This window comes from Prionailurus bengalensis, chromosome A3, assembly GCF_016509475.1.
Source record: "Prionailurus bengalensis isolate Pbe53 chromosome A3, Fcat_Pben_1.1_paternal_pri, whole genome shotgun sequence".
Classification (NCBI taxonomy): Eukaryota; Metazoa; Chordata; class Mammalia; order Carnivora; family Felidae; genus Prionailurus; species Prionailurus bengalensis.
Window position 1 is genome coordinate 73,778,768 of NC_057354.1, and position 24,989 is coordinate 73,803,756.

The window sequence follows — 24,989 nt, forward strand, 5'->3', positions numbered from 1 at the left end:
CCTATGAACCAACCTAAAACGTAACGTAACTTATCCATAAGGAGCATACCACCGTTACCAACTTTTATTCCTAGTCCAAAATTAGAAATGGCTTAACAAGAGTAACTATTCCGAATCTGTAAATTCATCAGTTCTTTACCTTGATTCCAATTTCAAAGTAGGATGGGGAATGGATAGGGCATGAGAGTTCCTTCTTTAGAGGCACCTGCTTCCTAGAAATGCATATCACTGTTCAATTAGCCTTTGTATTAAGAACTAGTACTTAAGATTTAAACTATACATCACTCAAAATCTTTTAGCATTTCTACTATGTGCTCCTATGCCAATACACATGATCATATAATAAATGACTTCATAAAAGACTAGTAATTTTTAGTCCCAAGCCATAAACTATACTTACGAGCAATATTCAATTCTATACAAATGTCCATTGCAATTAACAAATTTGGACAGTCTCTGAAATTGATTTAGTAAGCCCCAACACTTTCTTTGTATTTACATCCCCTGCCTCCAAGCTCTATCAATTCTTCTTTCATAAAACCTTTTTTTAACCTAACTATAAAAATTGAGATTTGCAGCCAAAAAAATCCTACTTCTTAGAGTTTCTTATATTCTTCCCTTCTATTCCATTTTCACTGACTGAAGGTAGTAGTAAACTAGTTCAGGCTCTACTCACCTCTTTCAAAACACCTGCAAAAGCATTCTAAATAGTTCTGTTTTTCTTTCCAACCTAACTTGAGTACTGTCGTTAATTCACTTTTTTTAACACTGCTTTAACAATGGCATGCCTCAGTTCAATAATCTCCAATGGCCGCACAATGCGTAAAGCAGTAATTCAGGACAAAAGAGAAAAATAATGAAAGAACTTTTACATTTTGGAAACAATAACAAAAACATTTTTTGTTTCATAATATAAATTACCAAAACCAAGAGCAACTGTGGATGGCAGAGCATGGATAAAAACAGGATAATAAAACCCCAATACCTTAATTTAGTATTCAATACCCCTCAGAATCCAGATCTACTACAAGTTTTCAATCTTAATTAACACTGGTTTAGAACATGCCCAAAGGCCAGTGCAATGTCATTGTTAATGATGTTTACATTTCTCTCAATGCAATTTTTATGCAGCATTTCCCTGGAGTACCTTCAAAGCCCATTAACCAAGCACCTTTTCAACTTGAAGCCAAATGTTTCTCCATGGAAAATGGTCAAGTGAGAGGCTTCCATCTCATTTCATTACTGTACAATGGGGATGTTCCAAGAACAGTAAACAACAAAATTCAAACTTATTCAAAAATAATGTAAACAATGTTAAATGCACAAGTGTCAGGGGTCTGCCTAACTCAGTAAATATAACCCTCTTCCCATAGGGCTGGTCTGTTTTGAACCATGCTCTGCACGTCTCTCACCTTGTCTTTACTCACATCAGTCCTCTTGGTTCCTCTAAACCTTCAAACTGTATTTTTGTTTCAAATCACAATATAATTATTAAAGAGTATATTTCTAAAATAATTAAAAAAAAAAAAACTTTTTACAATGGCCTATTAGAGACCCCAAATGAGCTAAGTGTAGCCCACCTCCCCACCCTCACGTTACACCACTCTCTCTCCAGCTTTTTTCATTAGTCTTACTAGACTTTCAAACACCCAAAGCTAATTCCTGCCTCAAGGCTTTTGCCTTCTTGAGGGTTGCTTGGAAATTTTTATCTGCAGCTTAAAATCTCACCTCCTCAGAAAGGCCTTTCTCAGTGCCACACTACTTAAAAGGCACTCTCCCCCCTCACCACACCTCAGTAATTTTCCATGCCATCATCCAATTTATTTTCCTCGTAACACTTACCACTATTCTGAGTTTCTTATTTATGTGCTTATTATCTATACTCCCTGCATAGGGAGCATATGTGTCTTGTTCATTGCTATACCCTCATAGCCCAGAACAGAACCTGTCTCAGTTGAATGAATGAATAAACTGTTAAGAACCTGAGACTCACTAAAATGGTTTAACTATCCATGACTATAATCGTGATGTTCAGCGGTTCACTAAGGCAACTAAAGTTTCTAAACAGGTATCATAAATACAGAAATTAGGGAACCATATAAAGGTAAGAGTCCCTGAGTAGGCAATATCCTTTCTCCTTTGTCTTCCAAACTTAGTATTCTGAAAGTCAAAATTCCGAGAATGCTGTCACCTCCTGAATCCCAAATGTTCAAAAATCAGAACCCTTCTCATGTTTCCATATTGGAATACAAGATGACAAATTAGTATGCTTTTGTTAATCCTTAAACTGCCCATTTGCAAATTTACTACTTTATATTATTCTACCTCACTTTAGTTCTCTTAAATGTGTTTTTGACTCAGGAAAAGAAAAAATCGTGTTACTCGTCATCTTCTAATATCTTTAGTGTAATGATTATTGTTTTGATTAATGCTTTGGGGTGTGTCATCAAAATGTTATTCAGAAACATCACAAATGGCTTATTTTACTGCTGTGGAGAAACGAACTGAAAAATATATGTATTTTCTGTGTGATCTCAGATTGATTTTCTTCTTCTAGAAAACGAACTATTTCTAAAATCCGATAAAGCTATGAAGATTTCTCAGCAGGCAGTTAAACTACTTGATTCTTGCCCTTTTATGCATTAAGAAAGATCCTACTGCTGGTGGGACACTTTGTCCCCAAAGTAACAAGCTACATGTTAATAAACTAGTAACTTGTCTAATAAGATTTAACATCTCTAACAAACTTGATTTTTTTTCTCTTCCAAAATAAACAATTTCCCAAAATGAAAAAGGTAATAAAACAATGTTCCTTTAAAAAAAAAAATACAATCAGGTACTAAAGTGAATGAAAAGATTTGGAAACTATTTATAAACTATGCAGATTTGTCTCTGTCGACCTAAAACATAGAACTTCTAAGAAATAGTATTTCTAACCACTACAAGAAAACATCTGTCTCAAAACATTGTATTAAAGGCTCCTGACAAATCTGCCACAAATTCAATTGGCCTATTCGCGGCAAAAAATCCACAGGTTTCCTCTTCTTTAAGAACGTCAACCATTTTGCCTTTTTCCTCTACGGATTCATTATAATGCATCAAGAGCCTAAACCACAGCAACAGCAATCCGTCTCATTCTGCAGCTAAGACCCTGGCAGAACTGCTCCCCTCGGGCCACAAATGCCCAGATCCCACTTCCCAGGCTCGGTTTAGCTAGGGAGTCGCCACATCACAACCCGGATAAACTGGGCGGTGCCAGGACTTTGCCAGAACTCTGGCCTTCCCAATTCTCCACGCGCCACACCACTGGAGGCGCTCTCCCGTCACTGCAGTTGGGTCAGTGTGGATGTTTTCCACTGGGCCAGCTCCCCACCAGCGCCAAGAATCGAGAGGGAGGGGGATGAGGTGCTAGGGGGCCACCCAAGCCAGGGAGGTGAGGAGGGGGTCCAGGGCTCAACGCTGGCAAACAGACTAGCAGCGAAACTGCGCCTTTTCCCTAGGAATGACCCAGCCTGGGAGACAAAAGATAAAGGGCGCCAAGGCCTTTCCATCCTCACCCGGGAACCTAGCCAGCCCAACGAACAACCCTAGTTCCTCGACACAAACCCAGCTCCTATTAGGGGTGGATGCCTAACTTCCGGGACGCAGAGGGATAGGGACTATGGGGAAGAAGCCGGGAGCCGACGGGGTGCACGTGTTCCCCGATACCGAGACAGACAATAAAGAACAAGCCCGGGTTTCCTCGGCCGCCCCACCCTGCTCCTGGCGGCTCCCACCAGCGGGGGCGCCTTCGCCCCAAGGTCCACGGACAAAGCCCCTCGGGGCCGGAGAGGAGGGCTCCGCCCGAGGCATCTGGGGGTGCACACAAAAGACAGAGGGCGCGAGGGACTGCGCGAGGAGTAAGGGCACGGCACTCACCCACTGAGCCTGAGGAGCCCCTGCGCTTGGGCGCGGCCGGGGTGGAGGGGGGCGCGGCGGGGGCCGGGGCGGGTGGGGTCCACACGGGCTCGGCCTGGGGGCTCACGCTGGCCGGGGGAGGAGGAGGAGGCCGGGCCGGAGGCTCATCGTCCTCGGGGAGCTTGGAGGGCAAGGCTGCGGCAGCGGAGGGCAGGGATGGCGCGGGCACCGAGGGCGACACAGGGCTCGGGTCCCAAGACGGCGGCCGCTCAGGGGCTGCGGGGGGCGCGGCCGGCAGTGGCCCCCGGGGCGCCGGAGGCACGAAGTCACTGCCGAAGTCCAGCAGGGGCGCGCCAGCGGCGGGGGCGGTGGGCACTGGGGCTGCCGACAGCCCAGCGGCGGGCTTCCTCTCCAGCACCTCCAGCTCCTCTAAGTCCTCGTCCTCGTCCTCCTCGTCTTCCTCCTCGTCTTCCTCCTCGTCCTCGGGCTCCCTCACGAACTGGTACTTGAACGGGGGCTGAGGCCGGGGTGGGTTGTCCGACGACGAGGAGACCAGAGGCGACTGGTCCATGTCTTCCATGGCTTGCGGGTCGGAGATGATGCTGCAGCTGCTGGCTCCACGGGACGCTTCTCTTCAGAGCCGCGGGCGGTTGTGGGGGTTGGGGAGGACTGAGAGGGGCAGGGCCGAACAAGCCCAGGGACCTGCAGTGGCGACAGCTCCCGGAACAATGAGACTGCTCCTCCTGCCTCCGCGCCCGTGATGCGCCACCCGCCCAGTCCCCAGTTGCCGCCACCGCCCAGACGAGCGAAGGAGACAGGCCAGCAGATTCTCCGCCCAGTTTGGCGTGACTTACCCTCCCTGGCGGGGAGAGGCAGGGTCTGGCGCGGGAGGGAGAGAGCCAATCGGCTACGGGATAGAGACGATGGGCAACCAGATGGCCCAATGGAAAGAGAAAGAGAGAAAAGTGGGTGGGGCTTTTTGCACTTCCTCTCTCCTACCGGCTGGGGTGGTTTCGATGGGTGGGGCTTGGGGCTGGGAGACCCACCCTTCACCTTGGGTACTCGCGGGTTGGGCCGGGGTCTCTACTTGTCTTGGAGCTGGAGGTCTGCCTGCGGCCCTAGGGCTCCATAAGCGTGCGGTAGGGCTGGCGGTCTGCCCTGAAGGATCCGAGAGGTTCTTGGCTCCGCACCCCCGGAAGGGCGTTATCCTGGGGGACTGGGGGTGGTAACTTTCCTCCCAGGAAAGGAAAATCCCAGGGTTGAGAAATGTACTGTGAAGTAGGCCCTAAAGATTTATGTATACACTAAGAATTAAAAATTTTTGAAATAAAAAGATTACATTTTTTCAAACTTAAATTACCATACCAACTCATCACTACTACCTGCAACCTCCTTAAAAGAAATTTTTTTGACAGCTTTAAGGTTGTTCTCTATTCAAACCGCAGGCCCTGGATGAAGTAGGCAAAACAGAGTTGGGCTTGGACAGTCTGGAGGACTAAAATCATTTCAAACTCGTCTCATCTCCTTCCAGGACGGTTTTGGGATCTGCCTGCTGCTGGACTCACATGGTAGAAAGATGAGTCACCCAAAGAGAGAGAGAGAAGAAAGTGGAAACAAAACGATGCCTTGGAAGGCAAATTTGATTCACATTACATTTCAGTCACCTTAGGCTCATGAGTCAACATTTCAGATGATTCAGGCCTTCTGGGAGTCAGGAAGCCCAGTATTGGTTTGTTTGATATGCTGGAATGAGCATGATCCCCATTCTACTTTTTCCAAAATGGGAGAGGGAGTTTAAAGGAAAGTGGTCACAGAACATACAAGTATCAGCATGCAAAGGGGTTAGAGTCCCTTTTATGGTTCTGGTATATCTTACAGAAATATTCACTGCATTCCTACTCTGGAGGCCCTGGAGACAGGATGACCTGCTTGCAGATTGCTCACAGTCTAGGCCTGCCCTGTCCAATATCTTAGTCACTGGCCACTTGTGGCTAATGAGCACTTGAAGTATGACTACATGAAATGAGATGTGCCATAAGTTTAAAATGCACAGTAGATTTTGAGTATCATAAAAAAAATTAAAACATCTTAATTTCTGTATGGTTACATTTTGTAATTGATGCTGTTGATGTTGATGTGTTGGAAGAAGTATATTAAATTGTTTTCACTTTTTTTTCTTACTTTTTAAATGTAGCTTCTAAAATATTTTAAATATATGTATGATCACATATTTCTTTTGGGCAGTGCTAGTCTAAATAATTAAGAAATTCTGATTGCCATGGGGAATCATTAGGGTTATTTAAGTAAATTCTTAGCTCAAACTAATTAATATTACTCCAGGCTTAATTTAGGTATTAAAAAGGAAAGGCAGTGGTTAGGGAAGAAGGAAGGAGAAATGAATACGTGGAACACAGATTTTTAGGGCAACAGAATTATTCTGTATGATACTGTAATGGTGGACACATGACATTATACTTTTGGCAAAACCCATTGACTGTCCATCACAAAGAGTGAACCCTAATGTAATGGAGGTTAGTTAATAGTATATCAATACTGGTTCATCACTTGTACCATACCAAGATGTTAGTAATAGGGGATGGTTGGAGAGTGGGCATGGTACTCCCTGTACTTTCTGTTCAATTTTTCTATAAATCTAAAATTGCTCTAAGAAACAAAATGTGTTAATTCTTTAAGAAGGGAAGGGTAGAACGAGATTTCCTGGGAACATTACCTGATCCGGTTAGCACCACAACATTCAGGACCTGGCATATCCATTCCACAAAGACCAACTGGTTTTATTTCTACAAAATGGCTGAGGTACTTTGAGTTTATTTGGTTTTTATTTTGTGTCATTTTTGAAGAGTAGGAAGAGAGAAACATTAGTGTAGAATTTGGGGGTGGAAAGTTTAAGGCCAAACTAAAAATTTTAAACAAAACAGATTCCTACAATGATTACTAAAAGTCATGTTTCAAGTATTCGTCAAAAATTATCAGAAATGTATATGATCTTCAACTGCATACACATACAAAAATATACTAGCAAAATTTTATGGTATGAACTTTTTCTATTATGTAACAATTTAGCTATCAGTAGTTCAGTCTTCACTGTACTGTTTTCCCCACTATAATTGTTCTGAAACTCCTTAATAGAAAAATTTTACAGTTTTCATATATTATTTGTAAGTTGCTTACTTATATGATATCTCCACATTCATATATATGTGTGCCTGCTATTACTAAAATAGTCTCAAGGGAATATCTTTAATTTATTAAAAGTGTCATAAAAGGATAGTTATGGAAAAGTGGTAGATTTACAACTTTTACAATAAATGGTAAATATTGAGGCAATAATATAAGCACTCTCGTCTGAAGCAGAAGAAAAATAACAATCTTATTGAGCTCAGGGACGTCTAAAATGTAAGTATTTGATGGATGAATTAAGGGTAAAGAGTTTACCCAGTGTTCGTAGAATGATCAACAAAGGATAAGGAAAGGAGACTGTTGCTGATATACCAGAATCAAAAGTAGAGTTAGTTACACATTAGGATAACTACATATAAATATCACTCTCGCTAACAAGAAAATTCTGATGGGCATTTGAAATGCTTAAAGGAAGAATGTAAATTCTTGATCATAATAATAGTTAGAAAAAGAATTATTCAGTGAATTACTTTTGAAATTATCTTACCAGAAGTAGAAGATTAAAGTTTTCAGATACCACAAGTTAGTAACTGTTCTGTTAGAACACTACAAGAAATCCATTCTTCCTGATGGAATTATAGAATCTCAGAGTTGGAAGGAATCTGGGAGATCAGTTTGACCAATTTCCTTACCATTACAAGAATTCCCTACAGAAGGTTTTTTAAAGTTGACCACCGGTGCTAGATTAAAAACAGCCACAAACTCTTTGCAACAACTCCCATTCAGAGGTAGGGTCAGTTTCCCCACCCCTTCTGAGCTGGCCTTGTGACTTTCTTGACCAATAGAATGCTCTGGAAGTGAGTTCCAAGCCTAACTAGCAAAGGCACTGCAGCTTCTATTCTCACTGTCTTGGAATACTGAGGCTAAAGATGAGATACACATGGGGAAAGAGACCTAGCTGACTCTCTGGGAGCTGAGGTCCCAGAAATGTGAGACCATTTCAGATTCTGCAGCCAACCCACAGAATCATAAAAAGTAATAAATCATTGTTTTAAACTACTACCTTTTGGGATGGTTCATTACAGAACAAAAGCTAGTTTAAACATCATCTGTTTTGTGCTTTACTCATTCGTATATGAAATATTTATTGGGTATTTACTCTCCATCATGCACATGGAATACAGCACTGAACAGCTCAGCACAAATGTGCCTGGACATTTTCAGGGAGACTCACCGCTTAAGGAAATATCCCGTCCTGTTTCTATTATATTATACCTTATTGCAGAAAGCTCAATTGATACCTAATCCATGTACACAGAACAGGTTATTTGTCCTTCTATCATGTATGCCCCATGAAAGAGTTAAAAGGCATAGGATAGCTATATTCTTGTCTACATATGTAGAGTGGGTTCAGCAACCACAGGAGAAAGATGAGAGGTTAATTCCTGACAAACTTATATCAAGAGCTGTGCACAACTTTTTTGTCTACTGGAAATGACTTGCCAATATTCAAGATCACCACTGAATTACATTCAACCTTTGTCTTTAAAAACAAAACAAAACAAAACAAAACAAAACAAAACAAAACAAAACCTGAAACATCATGTTGGCAGTCCTAAGGGGAAAACTAAAAACTTGCTGTCATTGTCCCTACCATTTTTCATGAAATGCAGTTCATGGTTCTGGTTAACATCTTGACTTATACTAAGTTCATTCTAAAATGAGAATAGAAATAGAAGTATTATAAGATCAACATCTTCAGCCATGCTAGTTAAGCGTTGAAAATTATTGGGACACCTGGGTGGCTCAGTCGGTTAAGCATCCAACTTCAACTGAGGTCAGAATCTCGCAGTTCGTGGGTTAGAGGCCTGTGTGGAGCTCTGTGCTGACAGCTCAGAACCTGGAGCCTGCTTCGGATTCTGTGTCTCCCTCCCTCTCTGCCCCTCCCCCATTCATGCTCTCTCTTTCTCGCTTTTTCTCTCAAAAATAAATAAACATTAAAAAAGAAAAAAGAAAGAAAATTACTGTTGGACCTAAAATCAAGTTTTTAAGTTCCAAGAAGAAATCACATAAAAGCCAAGTGAAAGTCATAATTAAAATTGAACCTAGTCTGGGGCACCTGGGTGGCGCAGTCGGTTAAGCGTCCGACTTCAGCCAGGTCACGATCTCGCGGTCCGGGAGTTCAAGCCCCGCGTCAGGCTCTGGGCTGATGGCTCAGAGCCTGGAGCCTGTTTCCGATTCTGTGTGTCCCTCTCTCTCTGCCCCTCCCCCGTTCATGCTCTGTCTCTCTCTGTCCCAAAAATAAATAAACGTTGAAAAAAAAATTAAAAAAAAAAAAAATTGAACCTAGTCTTTCTCCTTTAACCTTCTTTGGTCCTCCACATTAATACTGCATTCCCTTAGGCTAAATTCAATATGCATCATTTCTCTGGTGAAATTTATTGTGATCTAATATAAAACTATTTTTGATTCAGAAGAAAATTAATTTTGATCTAGCAGCACAAATCCAAGCAGAGAAATTCTTAAACCATCTTAGACAAATAAAAATCTATCCTCATGAGAAAAAAGAACTACAGAAAAGAGTTCACAAAATGACCTCAGTTATAACTAACTCATTCTAGCATCTCACCTATTCTTCCTAATACCTAAAAACTGAAGTATAATTTCCGCTGTTTTATTTTCAGTGGAAATAGAAACCAGGTAGTCACTAGCTTTACAATAAACATGACTCATTTACTCAACTAAAATCTATTGAGCTTCTAGGTTCTGGTGATAAAGGGTAAATAAAACACACTTCTTACCATCAAGGAACATATAATCTAGTTTATAGAAAAATATATAGGTATGTATACACATATGTGTGTAAACATATTCATATATATGTGTATGTATGTATGTGAATATATAGAATATACATATATTACTATAATTCATACTATAAGTATATAATATGTATATTATATACTTACATAATTAATACAATATAATTCATACTACATATATATATATATGTATATATTAGAGAAAGAGTGAAACAGACATATTCCAGCAGAGTTTGGGAAGGCTTCATAAAAGGTGCTACTCTTTTAAGGTAAAGAAAGAAGGGAAGGCATCTAATGAAGGGAAAATAGCACCTATAGAGGAAGAGGAGTTAAACTCCAATATAGATTCAAGGCATAGAGAGACATTAGGTATGGTTAGAGAGGTAGAAAATGACTGAAGATAAAACCAAATAAAGAAATCAAATACAGACTATGAAGGGTCTCAAATGCCATGCTAAAGAGTGAAGCTATTATTCTCTACGTAAAGAGTTATTAAAAGTCTTTAAGCAAAATGGGGACACCTGGGTGGCTGATTGGATTAAGCATCCAACTCTTCATCTAGGTTCAGGTCATGATCTCACAGTGCCTGGGATCAAGCCCCTCACTGGGCTCTGCTCTGACAGTGCGGAGCCTGCTTGGGATTTTCTCTCTCTTCCTCTCTCTCTCTGCCCCTTCCCCATGCTGTCTGTCTCTCTCTGTCTCTCTTACTCTCAAAATAAATAAATAAACCTAAAAAAAAAAAGGCTTTAAGTAAAATGGTGAGATGACCTGATTGCTAATTTACAAAAATAGTAGTGATAGTGTTATAAACATAGATGAGTATGGATGCTAGAATAAGGAAATAACATTTAGGATGCAATTATATAATATTACAGGTAATCTTTGCCCAGTAACTTGATTATAGCTACTATAGTTTAAGTGAAACATAATTACTGCTTAGAGTTTGGGCAAAAATTGATGAAAGCGTGAACCAATAGTTTAGTAAACAGGAGAAGATAAAATTGAAAAACACTGAAGAAGCTGAATTCATAGAATTTGGTGACTAATAGGATGGAGGGGCTGATGGAAAAAAGAAGAGCTGAAATAAGCTTTATGCTTAGGTGGCAAGGTATATTGGTGCTACCATGGTGAAAGCAAAGAAATCAGGAGAGGATGCACAGAACTGGTGAGTAATGCTGGGGAGAATATAATGACCTTAATTTTTAGATACATTGACCTTGAGTTGCCTTTGGAATATTGAGTAGAAAAAATCAGGAAGCAGCTGCAAAGCCAGGGCTGGGACTTAGGATGACGTTGTAGTCTGGACAGCAGGAACCTAAGTGTTAGTTAAGTTTCATGGGTAATGTCTTGGGGGGAAAGTGTGGGGTGGGGGCAGTGGAGCAGGTTGATGCATATTGTTTGCTATTCTCAGAGAACAGGGCCTAGAAAGGAGCCATGGGAAACACCAACACGAAATATCTCTGGATGTACTAGAACAATGCTATTTCCACATAATCTTTACTTTTCCTGGGCAAAACAAAAAACCTCCCTTTTGCTTTTCTTCATAGGTCTAGTTGTTCAGTTTCATTTTATCTTCTCTATCCTCTTTAAATATTAAACTCAGAACTCCAACTAGTATTCCGGTAAGTACTCAATATAATTACATTTAGCACTAAGTAATCTATAGCAGTAGGGACAATACCAATAATTTAAACCACAGATAATCCTTAAACCCTCATTAAGCTGGTAGCGCCAGCCTCTTAGCCAAAAACAAGTAGTAGAATTGCCTGGTGGTCTTTAACCTCTACGTGTAACTGACCACCCTCTAATGAAGGTGCTGAAGAGAAGGAAATGGTTGAAAGAAAAGCAATAAGAGATTAAGCAAGCTCCATTAAATTAAAAAATTAACTAGACAATAAATGGTTCTTTTGTATACTACTTGTATTTATGAGGTATGGGATTTTTTTTTTAATCAACAGATCTACATTGCTCATACTCAACTTGTTTTCTGCTTTCCAGAGAACTCAGAAATACATTCATCACTGGAAATGCCATAATATATTGCCTTGCCTGTGTCTTTTTTGAAACTCTCTTTCCTTTTATTGTTACAGACTCACTGTGATCTACATTTCCATCTTATCTTAGTATTATTTATTGTCCTAGGTGGAAATTTATCCTGTCAGGTAGTAAAAGAAAGGTAAGTCATTTGTGAATAAGGACCTAGCATAGAAATACATAGAGGCAGGGAGTAGAACAGTGGGTCTCAGGGGCTAGAGGGAGGGGCAGGCAATGGGGAGTTAGTGTTTAATGAGTAGACAGCTTCAGGATGGAATGATGCAAAATTTCTGGAGATAGATGGTCATGATGGTTGTACAACAATATGAATGTACTTAATGCTACTGAACTGTGTACTTAAAAGTGGTTAAAATGGTAAATTTTATGCCATGCATATTTGACCACACTAAAAAATTTTTATTGCAATTATAAAAAAATTAACATAAGTTAGAAGATAAACTTGAAAATCTCCCAGAAAAAAGAACAAAAAGATATATCAACAACAAACAAGTAGAAATTAAGGTTTCTTTTTTTAAATCAATATCATTTACAATAGCATCAGAAAACATGAAATATTTAAGGATGGATTAAACAAAATATGCCCACTACCATTACACCACAAATATTGCTGAGAGAAATTTAAAAAACTAAAAGGACTTCAACTTTGATTTAAACATTTATGAGAAAGCTACAATGATGAAGACAGTGTGGTACTGGCATAAAGATAGACAAAGAGATGAGTGGGACAGAATAGAGAGTCCAAAAAATAGACTCAGAGACACACACATATATAGCCAATTAATTTTTGACGAGAGTACCAAGGTATTTCAATGGGATAAAAATTGTCTTTTCTGGGGCGCCTGGGTGGCGCAGTCGGTTAAGCGTCCGACTTCAGCCAGGTCACGATCTCACTGTCCATGAGTTCGAGCCCCGCGTCGGGCTCTGGGCTGATGGCTCAGAGCCTGGAGCCTGTTTCCGATTCTGTGTCTCCCTCTCTCTCTGCCCCTCCCCCGTTCATGCTTTGTCTCTCTCTGTCCCAAAAAATAAATAAATAAACGTTGAAAAAAAAAATAAAAAATAAATAAATTTAAAAAAAATTGTCTTTTCAAACAAATTGTGCTAGAACAAATGGATATCCATATACAAAAAAAAAAAAAAGAAATCAATAAATAAAAAAAATTTGGATTCTAATCTCACATGCAAAAAAATTAACCCAAATGAATCATGGGCCTAAATAGAACGGCTATAAACTATAAAACAATAAAATTTCTTGAAGCAAACATAGAATAAAATCTTGGCAAGGATTTATAATAAACGCTTTTGAAAGTATAAAATGGCACAATAACTGTAGAAAATCATCTGGCAATTTTCTATGAAGTTAAACATACCTAATCACATGACCCAGAAATTCCATACTCAGGTATTTATCCAGAAGAAATGAAAACCAGAAATGACCTATATGTCCACCAACTAGTGAATAGATCAACAACACATGACTTTGGAAATCCACTCAGCAATAATAAGGAACAAACTATTGATGTATATAGCATAAAAGAAACTCCAAAGAATTATATTAAATGAAAGAAGCAAGACACAAAAGCCTACATTCTATATGATTCTGTTTATGTGACATTTTAAAACAGACAAAACTCCCAGGGGGTAGGGAAGGGAAGGAGGGTGACTGCAGAGAGGATGAGGGAATTTTGGGGGTTTGTTTGGTTTTTTTAAGTTTATTTATATTGAGAGAAGGGGAGGGGAGGGGCAGAGAGAGAGGAGAGAGCAAGAATCCCAAGCAGGCTCCACACCATCAGCACAGAGCCCAGTGCAGGGCTCAAATCCATGAACCATGAGATCATGACCTGAGTCAAAGTCAGAGATGAGGGAAATTTTTGGAGTAATTGTGGTGAAGGCTATACAACTATATACATTGTCAAAACTCATTGAACTGTACAATTAAAATGAGTGAAATTTATTGGGTAAAAATTTTATCTCAATACAGATGTTTTTTTAAAAAAAGACAAAGATATAATACATAGGACAAAAGATAGGAAAGTTAGAAGATCTCAAGAATGGAACTAGAGGGTATTATGCTAAGCAAAATTAGTCAGTCAGAAAAAGACAAATATCATATGAGGACTTGAAGACACAAAACAGATGAATATAAGAGAAGGTAAGCAAAAATAATATAAAAACAGGGAGGGGGACAAAACATAAGAGACTCAAATATGGAGAACAAATGGAGGGTTACTGGAAGGGTGGTAGGAGGGGGGATGGGCTAAATGGGTAAGAGGCATTAAGGAATCTACTCCTGAAATCATTGTTGCATTATATGCTAACTAATTTGGATGTAAATGAAAAAAATAAAATTAAAAAAAAGAAAGAAAGAAAGTTAGAAGATCAGTTTGGAAGGCCTATGAATCACTAACAAGAGATCCACAAAGAAAGACCAGAAAAAACACTAAGTTTTCTATTAATCTAACTTGCCCTCTAGAAAGGTGAACTTGCAGTACAGTACTACATGCTCCATGACAGAGCATTATTTAAGAGTTTACATTTTAACTCAACCTTATAATTGTGTGCAGATTGTTTGAATGTCAAGAAATGTTTTAAGACTATTTCTTAAACAGTTTTCCTTCTCTAAATCAATCACCCTTTGTCTCTATGAAATTGATAGTGCTGTAAATACAATCTAAGTCTACCTTAAGTTCTTATTTAGATCTTAGAGTTGGGTTTGGTTGCTATTTTCAGATGACTATGTAAGGTGCAATTTTTTTTTTGAGTTCTATTTTTCTCCTGCCGCCCCCCCCCCCAATTGAATTTATTTAAACTAAAAAACAGGGGTGGCGCAGTCGGTTAAGCGTCCGACTTCAGCCAGGTCACGATCTCGCGGTCTGTGAGTTCGAGCCCCGCGTCAGGCTCTGGGCTGATGGCTCAGAGCCTGGAGCCTGTTTCCGATTCTGTGTCTCCCTCTCTCTCTGCCCCTCCCCCATTCATGCTCTGTCTCTCTCTGTCCCAAAAATAAATAAAAACGTTGAAAAAAAAAATTTAATAAACTAAAAAACAAACAAACAAAAAAATACACAGTTCACCCGTTTCTCCCACCCCTCACCCCCACCTCTGGCAGCTGCTCATCTGTTCCCTGTATCTATGAGCTTGGGTTTTGTTTTGTTTTTTAGATCCACATAGAAGTGAAATCATATGGGATCTATGTGTCTCCCTCTGACTCATTTCACTTAGTGTAATACCTTGTAGGTCCATCCATGTTCTCCAAATGGCAAGATCTCATTCTTTTTTGTGGTTGAGTAACATATATATACACATACAGACCACATCTTCTTTATCTATTCATCTATTCTATCTAATCCTTGGTTTATTTCTATATCTTGGCTATTGTAAATAATGCTGCAGTAAACATAGGGGTGCATATATCTTTCTAATTAGTGTTTGTGTTTTCTTTGGGTAAATATCCTGTAGTGGAATTACTGGATCATATGGTATTTCTATTTTTAATTTTTTGAGGAACCTCCATACTGTTTTCCACAATGGTTGCACCAATTTGCATTCCCACCAATAGTGCATGAGGTTCCTTTTTCTCCACATCCCGCTAATATTTATTTCTTGTCTTTTTGATACTAGCCATTCTTATTGGTTTAAGGTGATATTTCATTGTGGTTTTGACTTACATCTCCATGATGATTAATGATGTTGAACATCTTTTCATGTGCCTGTTGGTTTTTTGCATGTCTTCTTTAGAAAATTACCTATTCAGATCTTCTGCCCATTTTTAATTCAGATTGTTTTTTGCTATTGAGTTATAGCAGTTTGTTTCTATATTTTGGATATTAGCCCCTTATCAGATATGTGATTTGAAAATATTTTTTCCCATCTGGTAAATTGTCTTTTCATTTTCTTGATGGCATCCTTTGCTATAAAGAGCTTTATAGTTTAGTGTAGTTTGCACTTGTTTACTTTGCTTCTGTTTCTTTTGCTTTTGGTGTCAGTTTCAAAAAAAAAATCATCACTAATACCTAAGTTGAGGAGTTCACCGCCTATGTTTCTGCTAGGAGCTTTATGGTAAGTCTTACATGCAAGTCTTTAATCCATTTTGAGTTAAGCTTTATGTATGGTATAAGATTGTAGTCCAATTTCATTCTTTTGCATGTGGCTGTCCAGTTGTCCTAACATCATTTATTAAAGAGACTGTCCTTTCTACGTATATTCTTGTCTCCTTTGTCATAAATTAATTGACCATATATAGTGTGGGTTCAATTCTGGGGTCTCTATTCTGTTCTCTTTATCTATGTGTCTGTTTTTATGCCAATACCATACTGTTTTAATTACTATTGTTTTGTAATATAATCTGAAAATCAGGGATTGTGATGCTCAAAGAGATCCACAACAAAACATATTATGATTAAAATGTCCAAAGTTAAGAACAAGAAGAGAATATTAAAAGCAGCAAGAGAAGAACAACTTCTAACATACAAGGGAAACTTCATACAATGAATCAGATTTTTCAGCAGAAATTTTGTAGACCAGAAGAGAAGGGCAAAATATATTTAAAGTGCTAAAAGAAAAAACTTCCAGTCAAGAATATAAACCATCACTGGAAAGGTAAATATATACTAAAGGTAGTGGATTGATCACTTGTGAAGCTAGTATGAAGACTAAAAGACAAAATTATAAAAATGACTATGATTACTATAATTCTTCAAGAGATATACAATAGAAAAAGATGTAGAATGTGACATCGAAGCAAAACCTGGGGGGAGGGGTGAGAGTAAAATTGTTGAGTTTTAGAATGGGATCAAACCTAAGTTGCTATCAACTTAAAATAGACTGTTATAGATACAAGTTTTATAGGTAAGCCTCATGATAAACACAAAGCAAAAATGTATAGTAAATACACAAACAATAAAGAGAAAGGAATATAAGCACACCAGTAAAGAAAGTCACCAAACCACACACACACACACACACACACACACACAAAGAGGGAGAGAGAGAGAGATAAAGAAAGATTGAGAGAGCAAGGGAAAAAGAAAGGAACAGAGAGGAACTACAAAACAGCCATAAAACAACAGAATGGCAATAAGCACATAGCTACTAGTAATTACTTTAAATGTAAATGGACTAAATTCTCCAATTGATAGACAGAGTAGTTGAATGGATAAAAAGACAAGTTCCATTTATATGCTCCCTACAAGAGACTTATTTTAGACATAAGAACACATACAAAGACTGAAAGTGACAGGATGGAAAAAAAAAACATCCTATATAAATGGAAACCAAAAGAAAGCTGGAGTAACTATACTTACATCAGACAAAATAGACTTTATTTTTTTATACATCAGATAAAATAGACTTTAAAAGAAAGACTGTAATGAGACAATGAAGGGTACATAATGATTAAGGGGTCAATCCGACAAGAGGGTACAACAATTGTAAATTGTAAAAGAGGGTATTAACAGATAAAAACAAATAAACTATTAATAGACCTTGAGGGAGAAATAGCTACACAATAATAGTAGGGAACTTGAGTACACCACTTACATCAATGGATAAATCCCCCAGATGGAATCAATAAAGAATCATCAGCCTCAAATGACATATTAGATGAGATGGACGTCAATATTTACGGAACATCCCATCCCAAAGCAGCAGAATACACATTCTTCTCAAGTGCACAAAGAACATTTTCCAAGATAGACCATATGTTAGTCCACAAAACAAGTCTTAATAAATTTAAGAGAATTGAAATTATATCAAGTATCTTTTCTGAACCAGTGGTATGAACTAGAAATTAATTATACAAAGAAAACCAGAAAATTCACAAATATGTGAAGATTAAACTTGCTATGGAACAACCAATGAATTAAAGAAGAAATTTTAAAAGTAAATAAAAAGTACCTTGAGATAGATGAAAACAGAAATATGATGTCACAAAACTTACAGGATGCAGCAAAGCCGTTCTAAAAGGAAAGTTAATAGTGATGAATGTCTACCTCAAGAAAAAAGAAAAGTCTTAAACCACCCATCTTTGCACCTCAATGAACTAGAAAAAGAAAAACAAATGAAGCTGAAGTTAGTAGGAGAAAATAACAAAGATTATAGCAGACATTAGTGAAATAGAGACTAAAAAGACAGTAGAAACGATCAATGAAATGAAGAGGTAGTTATTTTAAGAGATAAACAAAATTGACAGAGCTCTAGCTAGACTCACCCAAAAAAGGACTCAAATAAATAGAGTCAGAGATGAAAGAGATGTTACAACTGACACCACAGAACTACAAAGGATCATAAGAGTCTACTATGAACAATTACATATCAACAAATTGGACCACCTAGAAGAAATAGATAAATTTCTAAAAACATACAACTTATCAAGACTAAAGCATGACGAAATAGAAAATCTGAACAGGGGGCACCTGGTGGCTCAGTCGGTTAAGCAGCTGACTCTTGGTTTCAACTCAGGTCATGATCTCACAGTTTGTGTGCTTGACCCTCACATGGGGTTCTGCCCTGATGTGCAGAGCCTGCTTGGGATTCTCTCTCTCTCTCTCTCTCTCTCTCTCTCTCTCTCTCTCTCTCCCCCTGCCCCTGCCCTACTTGCTCACTCTCTCTCTCTCTCTCTCAAGATAAATAAACTTTAAAAAAGAAAGAAAGAAAGAAAGAAAGAAAGAAAGAAAGAGAGAGAGAGAGAAAGAAAGAAAGAAAGAAAGAAAGAAAGAAAGAAAGAAAGAAAGAAAGAAAGAAAGAAAGAAAATCTAACAATAATTACTAGTAAGGAGATTGCATCAGTAATCAAAAAATATCCAACAAACAAAAATCCAGAACCAGATGGCTTCACTGGTAAATACTATCAAACATTTAAAGAAGTACTAATAGTAATCCTTCACAAACTCTACCAAAAATAGAAGAGGAGGGAACTCTTCCAAACTCATTTTATTAGACCAGCATTACTTGGATACCAAAAGCAAACAAAGATTCCATAAGAAAAGAAAATTATAGGCCAATATTCCTGATGAACATAGTCACAAAATCCTCAACAAAATATTAGCAAATTGAAGCCAGCAAAACATTACAAGGATCATATACCATAATCAAGTGAGATTTATTCCAGGGATGCAAGGATGGTTTAACACAGCAAATCAGTCAATGTGATATGCCACATTAACAAAATACAGGATAAAAGTCATATTATCATCGCAATAGACATAGAAAAAGCATATGACAAAATTCAACATCCACTTATAAAAATTCAACAAAGTAGATATAAAGGGAACATACCTCAACACGATAAAGGACATATATAACAAGCCTACAGTTAATATAGTCAGCAGTGAAAAGCTGAAAGCTTTTCCTCTAAGAGCAGAAGCACGACAAGGATGCCCACTCTTGCCACTTTTATTGAACATAGTATTGAAAGTCCTAGCCATAGCAATTAGGCAAGAAAAAAATAAAATGCATCCAAATTGGAAAGAAGAAGTAAAAAACTGTCACTGTTATAGATGACCTAATATTTTATACACAAAACCTTAAAGATTCCATCAAAAAACTGTTAAAGCTAATAAATAAATTCAGTAAAGTTACAGGGTACAAAATCAATACACAAAAATCTGTTGTGTTTTTAGACACTAATGATGAACTATCAGAAAGAAATTAAGAAAGCAATCCTATTTACAATTACATCAAAAAAAAAAAAACAACAAAACAACCTAGGAATAAACTTACCCAAGGAGGTGAAAGATCTATATGTTAAAAACTGTAAGACATAAATGAGAGAAATTGAAGATGACACAAAGATATTCCAGGCTCATGGACTAGAACAATTATTGTTGTTAAATGCCAAAGCAATCTACAGATACAATGCAGTCCCTATTAAAATTTCAATGACCTTTTTCGTGTCAAAGCACTAAAGACCCTGAATAGCCAAAGCAATCTTGAGAAAGAGGAACAAACCTGTGCAATTTTTTTTAGAAGAAACCATTTATTATTTAAAATAAATGTTTCTCAAGCATACTGTACTTTCATTGCTGTTGCCCTGAAAGCCAGCCATTCATCTTTTTTTAAAAACAGTTTTATTGAGATATAATTCTCATACCATAAGATTTATGCAGTTAAAGTATGCAATTCAGGGGCACCTGGGTGGCTCAGTTAAGTGTCTGACTTCACTCAGGTCATGATCCCGCAGTCCGTGAGTTAGAGCCCTGTGTCAGGCTCTGTGCTGACATCTCAGAGCCTGGAGCCTGCCTCAAATTCTGTGTCTCCCTCTTTCTCTTCCCCTCCTCTGCTCACACTCTGTCTCTCTCTCTCAAAAATAAGTAAACATAAAAAACATAAAGTATGCAATTCATAAGACATACAGATGGCCAATAGACACATGAAAAGATGCTCAACATCATCCATCATCAGGGAAATGCAAATCAAAACCACAATGAGATAGTATCTCACACTAGTCAGAATGGCTAGCATCAAAAAGAGAAGAAATAACAAGCATTGGCAAGGATGTAAAGAAAACAGAACCCTCGTGCACTGTTGGTGGGAATGCAAATTGGCGCAACCATTGTGGAAAACAATACAGAAGTTCCTCAAAAAGTTAAAAATAGAAATACCATATGATCCAATAATTTCACTACTGGGTAATTTCCCAAAGAAAACAAAAAATATTACCTGGAAAAGATATATGTTTACTGCAGCATTATTTACATTACCCAAGATATGGAAGCAGTCCAAGTGTCCATTAATAGGTGAATGGATAAAGACGATACACATACACACACGTACAATAGAGTATTACTCAGCCCTATAAAAAAAAATAATAAGATCTTACCATTTGCAACAACACAGTTGGACCTAGAGGTTATGCTAAGTGAAATAAGTCAGATGGAGAAAGACAAGTACCATATGATTTCACTTATAAGTGGAATCTAGAAAACAAAACAAATGAACAAACAAAAGCAGAAACAGACCCAGGGGCACCTGTGTAGCTCAGGCGGTTGGGCATCCAACTTTGGCTCAGGTCATGATTTCTTGGTTTCTGGGTTCAAGCCCCATGTCAGGCTCTGTTCTGACAGCTTAAAGCTTGGAGCCTGCTTTGGGTTCTGTGTCTCCCTCTCTCTCTGCCCCTCTCCCCACTCATTCTCTCTCTCTCTCCCCGTCTCTCTCTCAAAAATAAAGATTTAAAAAAATTTTTTTAAAGAAATAGACTGATAAATACAGAACACAAATTAATGGTTGCCACAGGGAAGAGGAAGGGTGAATGGGCAAAATGAATGAAAGAGAGTGGGAAGTACCATCTTCCAGTTATGGAATGAATAAGTCATGGGGATGAAAAGTCCAGCACAGGGAATGTAGACAATGGTACTGTAGCATTGCATGGTGACATATGGTAGCTACACTTGTGGTGAGCATAGCATACAGAGAAGTTGAATAACTATGTGGTACACCTGAAACTAATATAACATTGTGTGTCAACTATACTTCAACAAAAAAGTGTACAATTCAGTGCCAGCCATTGTTCATCTTTGTACAAGGTCTGAATATGATATGAAAGAAAAGACAATGTGATTCTGTAGAGCAAGATTTTAGAGTCAGTTCTGCCATGCTTCAGCAAAGTGACCTTCAGGAACATTTGGGCCTTGATATCTCCACTATAAATCAGGGAGTTGAACTAGATGACTGCCCTAGCTCTGATCTACCTTCAAGATTTTTTTTTTTACTGTTGTTTATTTTTAACCTTAATTTCTCTTTCGAGCCAACACCAAATATTGGGATGACCAGCTCAGAAAGATCTATTTTACAAAAGGACATTTGCAATAATGCTCTAAACTAAAGATGGTGCTGGCAGACTTATTACAGCATTCAGAAGGCTTTATAAATGTAACAAGATCTTTTAGAGACTTTTTTGAAAGAAGGCAATTTCCTTTACACATTTCAATGTCAAAAAATAAAGAGATACAAGATAGTCACACAGTGTGTTTAACTTAGATGAGCTTCTTTCCTCAAACTTTATCTTTCTCATTTCTAGAAGCAAATATGAAACTATGTAGAAAGCTGAATAGACTTGGAAATACACTCAAGTAAACCATAGTAGAGTCAGTGACTCAGCCAAATTTCTTAAGCAAATATACTGCCTGCAGAATTTTTATTGAAGTAAAAAATGGAGAGTCACCATAAAGACCTAGTTGATGTACAATATTTCATTCCTGAAGATTTTAACAGCATATTATTTCATTTATCTCTTTATTTCAAATAGAGTTCAGGTTACATTTTTATTTATTTTTATTTTTTATTTTTTCAAAGTTGCACTTTTATTTATTTTTTTGGAAACTACACTTTTAAATGAATTTGCGCATATTCCTAAAAAAGTAACATGGGATCTCTTAGTAAGTAATTAGGTGTTGTTTTGAGTTGAATTGTATCTCCCTCCAAATAAGTATTTTGAAGTTCTAATCCTCAGTACTTCAGAATGACCTTATTTGGAAATAGGGTCATCACAGATGTATTTGGTTAAGATGAGGTCCTACTGGAGCAGAGTGGGCTCTTAATCCAATCTAACTGGTGTCCTTCTAAGAAGAAGAGAAGACAAAAACACATAGAGAACATAGAGAAGTTGGCCATGTGAAGACAGAGGCAGAAATTATAGTGTTGGAACCACAGCCAAGGAATACATGTGGCTTCCAAAAGCTGGAAAGGGAAGAGTGGATCCTAGAAGATTCAGAGGGAGCACAGCTCTGTCAACACCTTGATTTCCTACATTTAGTCTCCAGAAGTGTGACAGAGCAAATTTCTATTGTTTTAAACCATCCAGTTTGTGGTACCTTGCTATGGTAACCATAGGAAACTAATCCAAATATACAGCCAAATGTTACACATATATGCGCGCACACGCGCACACACACACACACACACACACACACACACACACACAAAGAGAACCCTCATTTTAACCAAATTACTGGATTTCTAAAAATCTAAAATGATGATTTGGGGATGTGAACTTGAGTTATTAATTATAGTAATGTATGATGCCTTATAACATTTACACAATTTCTTTAAGGTACTGCATTTCCAAATATTTTGAACTGTAAGGGTACTAAGTAAAAAAAAAAAAAAAGCGAATATTTACAACGGAGAAATAACACAGTACCTTTGAGAGAAGCAAGGCAGCCTACTCAAAAGATAAAAACTCAAAGAAAAACAGCTACTAGAGAATTATTTCTTTTTTCTTTCTTTTTTCAAGAGAACTATTACAAAATGGGCAGCTGAGGGGCGCCTGGGTGGCGCAGTCGGTTAAGCATCCGACTTCAGCCAGGTCACGATCTCGCGGTCCGTGAGTTCGAGCCCCGCGTCAAGCTCTGGGCTGATGGCTCAGAGCCTGGAGCCTGTTTCTGATTCTGTGTCTCCCTGTCTCTCTGCCCCTCCCCCGTTCATGCTCTGTCTCTCTCTGTCCCAAAAATAAATAAACGTTGAAAAAAAAAATTAAAAAAAAACAAAACAAAATGGGCAGCTGAGTTACAACACTTGGTATTACTAAACCATTCAAGTCTCAAAATAAGAGTTTGACAGCAATAATAATTTCATAATTTTATGATGAAACTTAGATGGAAAATTTTCACAAGACAACTTTAGATATGAAAACAATGAGCAAGAATGTGATAAACAATTTCTTTAATGTCTACTGATACTAGATTTAGTATCTGAATGTGATTAAATTTTTTTGAAGAAAAATTGAAAACTTTACATTAAAAGAGATTATAGGGAGGGGTGCCTGGGTGGCTCAGTCAGTTGAGCGTCCAACTTTGTCTCAGGTCATGATCTCACAGTATGTGGGTTCGAGCCCCGTGTCGAGCTCTGTGCCGACAGCTCAGAGCCTGGAGCCTGCTTTGGATTCTGTATCTCCCTCTCTCTCTCCCTCTCCTTCTCCATCTCTCTCTCAATCTCTCTCTCTCTCTCTGTCTGCCCCTCCCCACTAGTGCTCTCTCAAAAATAAATGTAAAAAAAAAATCTTTTTTAAGATATTATAGGAACTTATAAAGAGAAGACTCAATATCATAAAGGAGGTGATTAGTCCCAAATTGATTAGTATGCTCAAGGGAGTTCAAATAAATTCCCAAGACTTTCACATGAAGGGTGACAAGATGTTTACAAAATTTACACTTAATGAGTAGTTGAGAATAGCAAAGACTCCCTCAACTCCCTTCCCTTATCTGGCTCTGGGAAACCACAACCCCAGTTAAATCCAACTCTGCCTTCTCTAATTTTGCACCATCAGAGCTGAACGTGGCTTGAGAAAAACACACCACGACACTGACCAGTCTGAATTCACATTCATTATCACTAATCTCACTAGGCTGTCAATCACATTAGGTGTCTGACTTCATTGGAAATGTTCTTGAGAGTCATGAGCACTGCAGAGTCTTAATTTGCAGATTAAGATTCAAGCATGGCATTCCTGCCTGTTATCATTACAGGGTCATACTGATTCTTCTAAGCCTTAGAGACAGTTTATAATCACTCTCCATATTTAGATCAAAACCTCTCCAAAGCAATAACCCATTTGTCCTATTGCATCCTCAAGCTTCATCCAAGCTTAGTTATTAACTTTACTTTCATCTCTTTTGCCACTTCCAACAGAGCTCTGCCATAATAGCCCACGTGGATGACTACCACCTAGGAAGACAGCATTCAAAGGAGCAATACAATTACCAATAATAAAAAATTGGAAGAGAACATATTGGCTTAATTTGAAGCCACAATCCTTTTAAAGAATCTTGTATTCATAGGTAACTTCCAAACCTAAAACTTGTGAGAAAGGTGGCATTTACCAAAGGTAAGTCCTCAAAATAATGGCTGCAAAAATAAATGACAACCAGACCCACCAGCCCAGTTCAGATCCACTTAGTTCTGCAGCCCCACAAATGAGCTGCACCAGCACATTTGTCAATCCTGTTAAGTATGACAGCAGCATATATTCGAAAACATGTTAAACAGGGGCACTTGGGTGGTTCAGTCACTTAAGCATCTGACTCTTGATCTCAGCGTATGGTTTGTGGGATCAGGCCCCCGCATTGGGCTCTGCCCTGCCAGCAA

At 38.2% G+C, this 24,989-nt stretch overlaps 1 protein-coding gene across 3 annotated transcripts in view; it reads right to left on the minus strand.

Moving 5' to 3' along the window:
• RTN4 (reticulon 4) overlaps positions 1 to 4,737 on the minus strand; it is a 73,043-nt gene extending 68,306 nt beyond the window's left edge. Inside the window, exon 1 of one of the 3 annotated variants that reach the window (XM_043603394.1) lies at positions 3,919 to 4,737. In XM_043603394.1, coding sequence (XP_043459329.1) covers positions 3,919 to 4,477 — 559 coding nt within the window. In that variant the 5' untranslated portion in view covers positions 4,478 to 4,737. The remainder of the gene's footprint in view (positions 1 to 3,918) is intronic. The other 2 variants (XM_043603392.1, XM_043603393.1) reach the window with 2 other exon arrangements.
• Between the last annotated feature and the right edge of the window lie 20,252 nt (positions 4,738 to 24,989).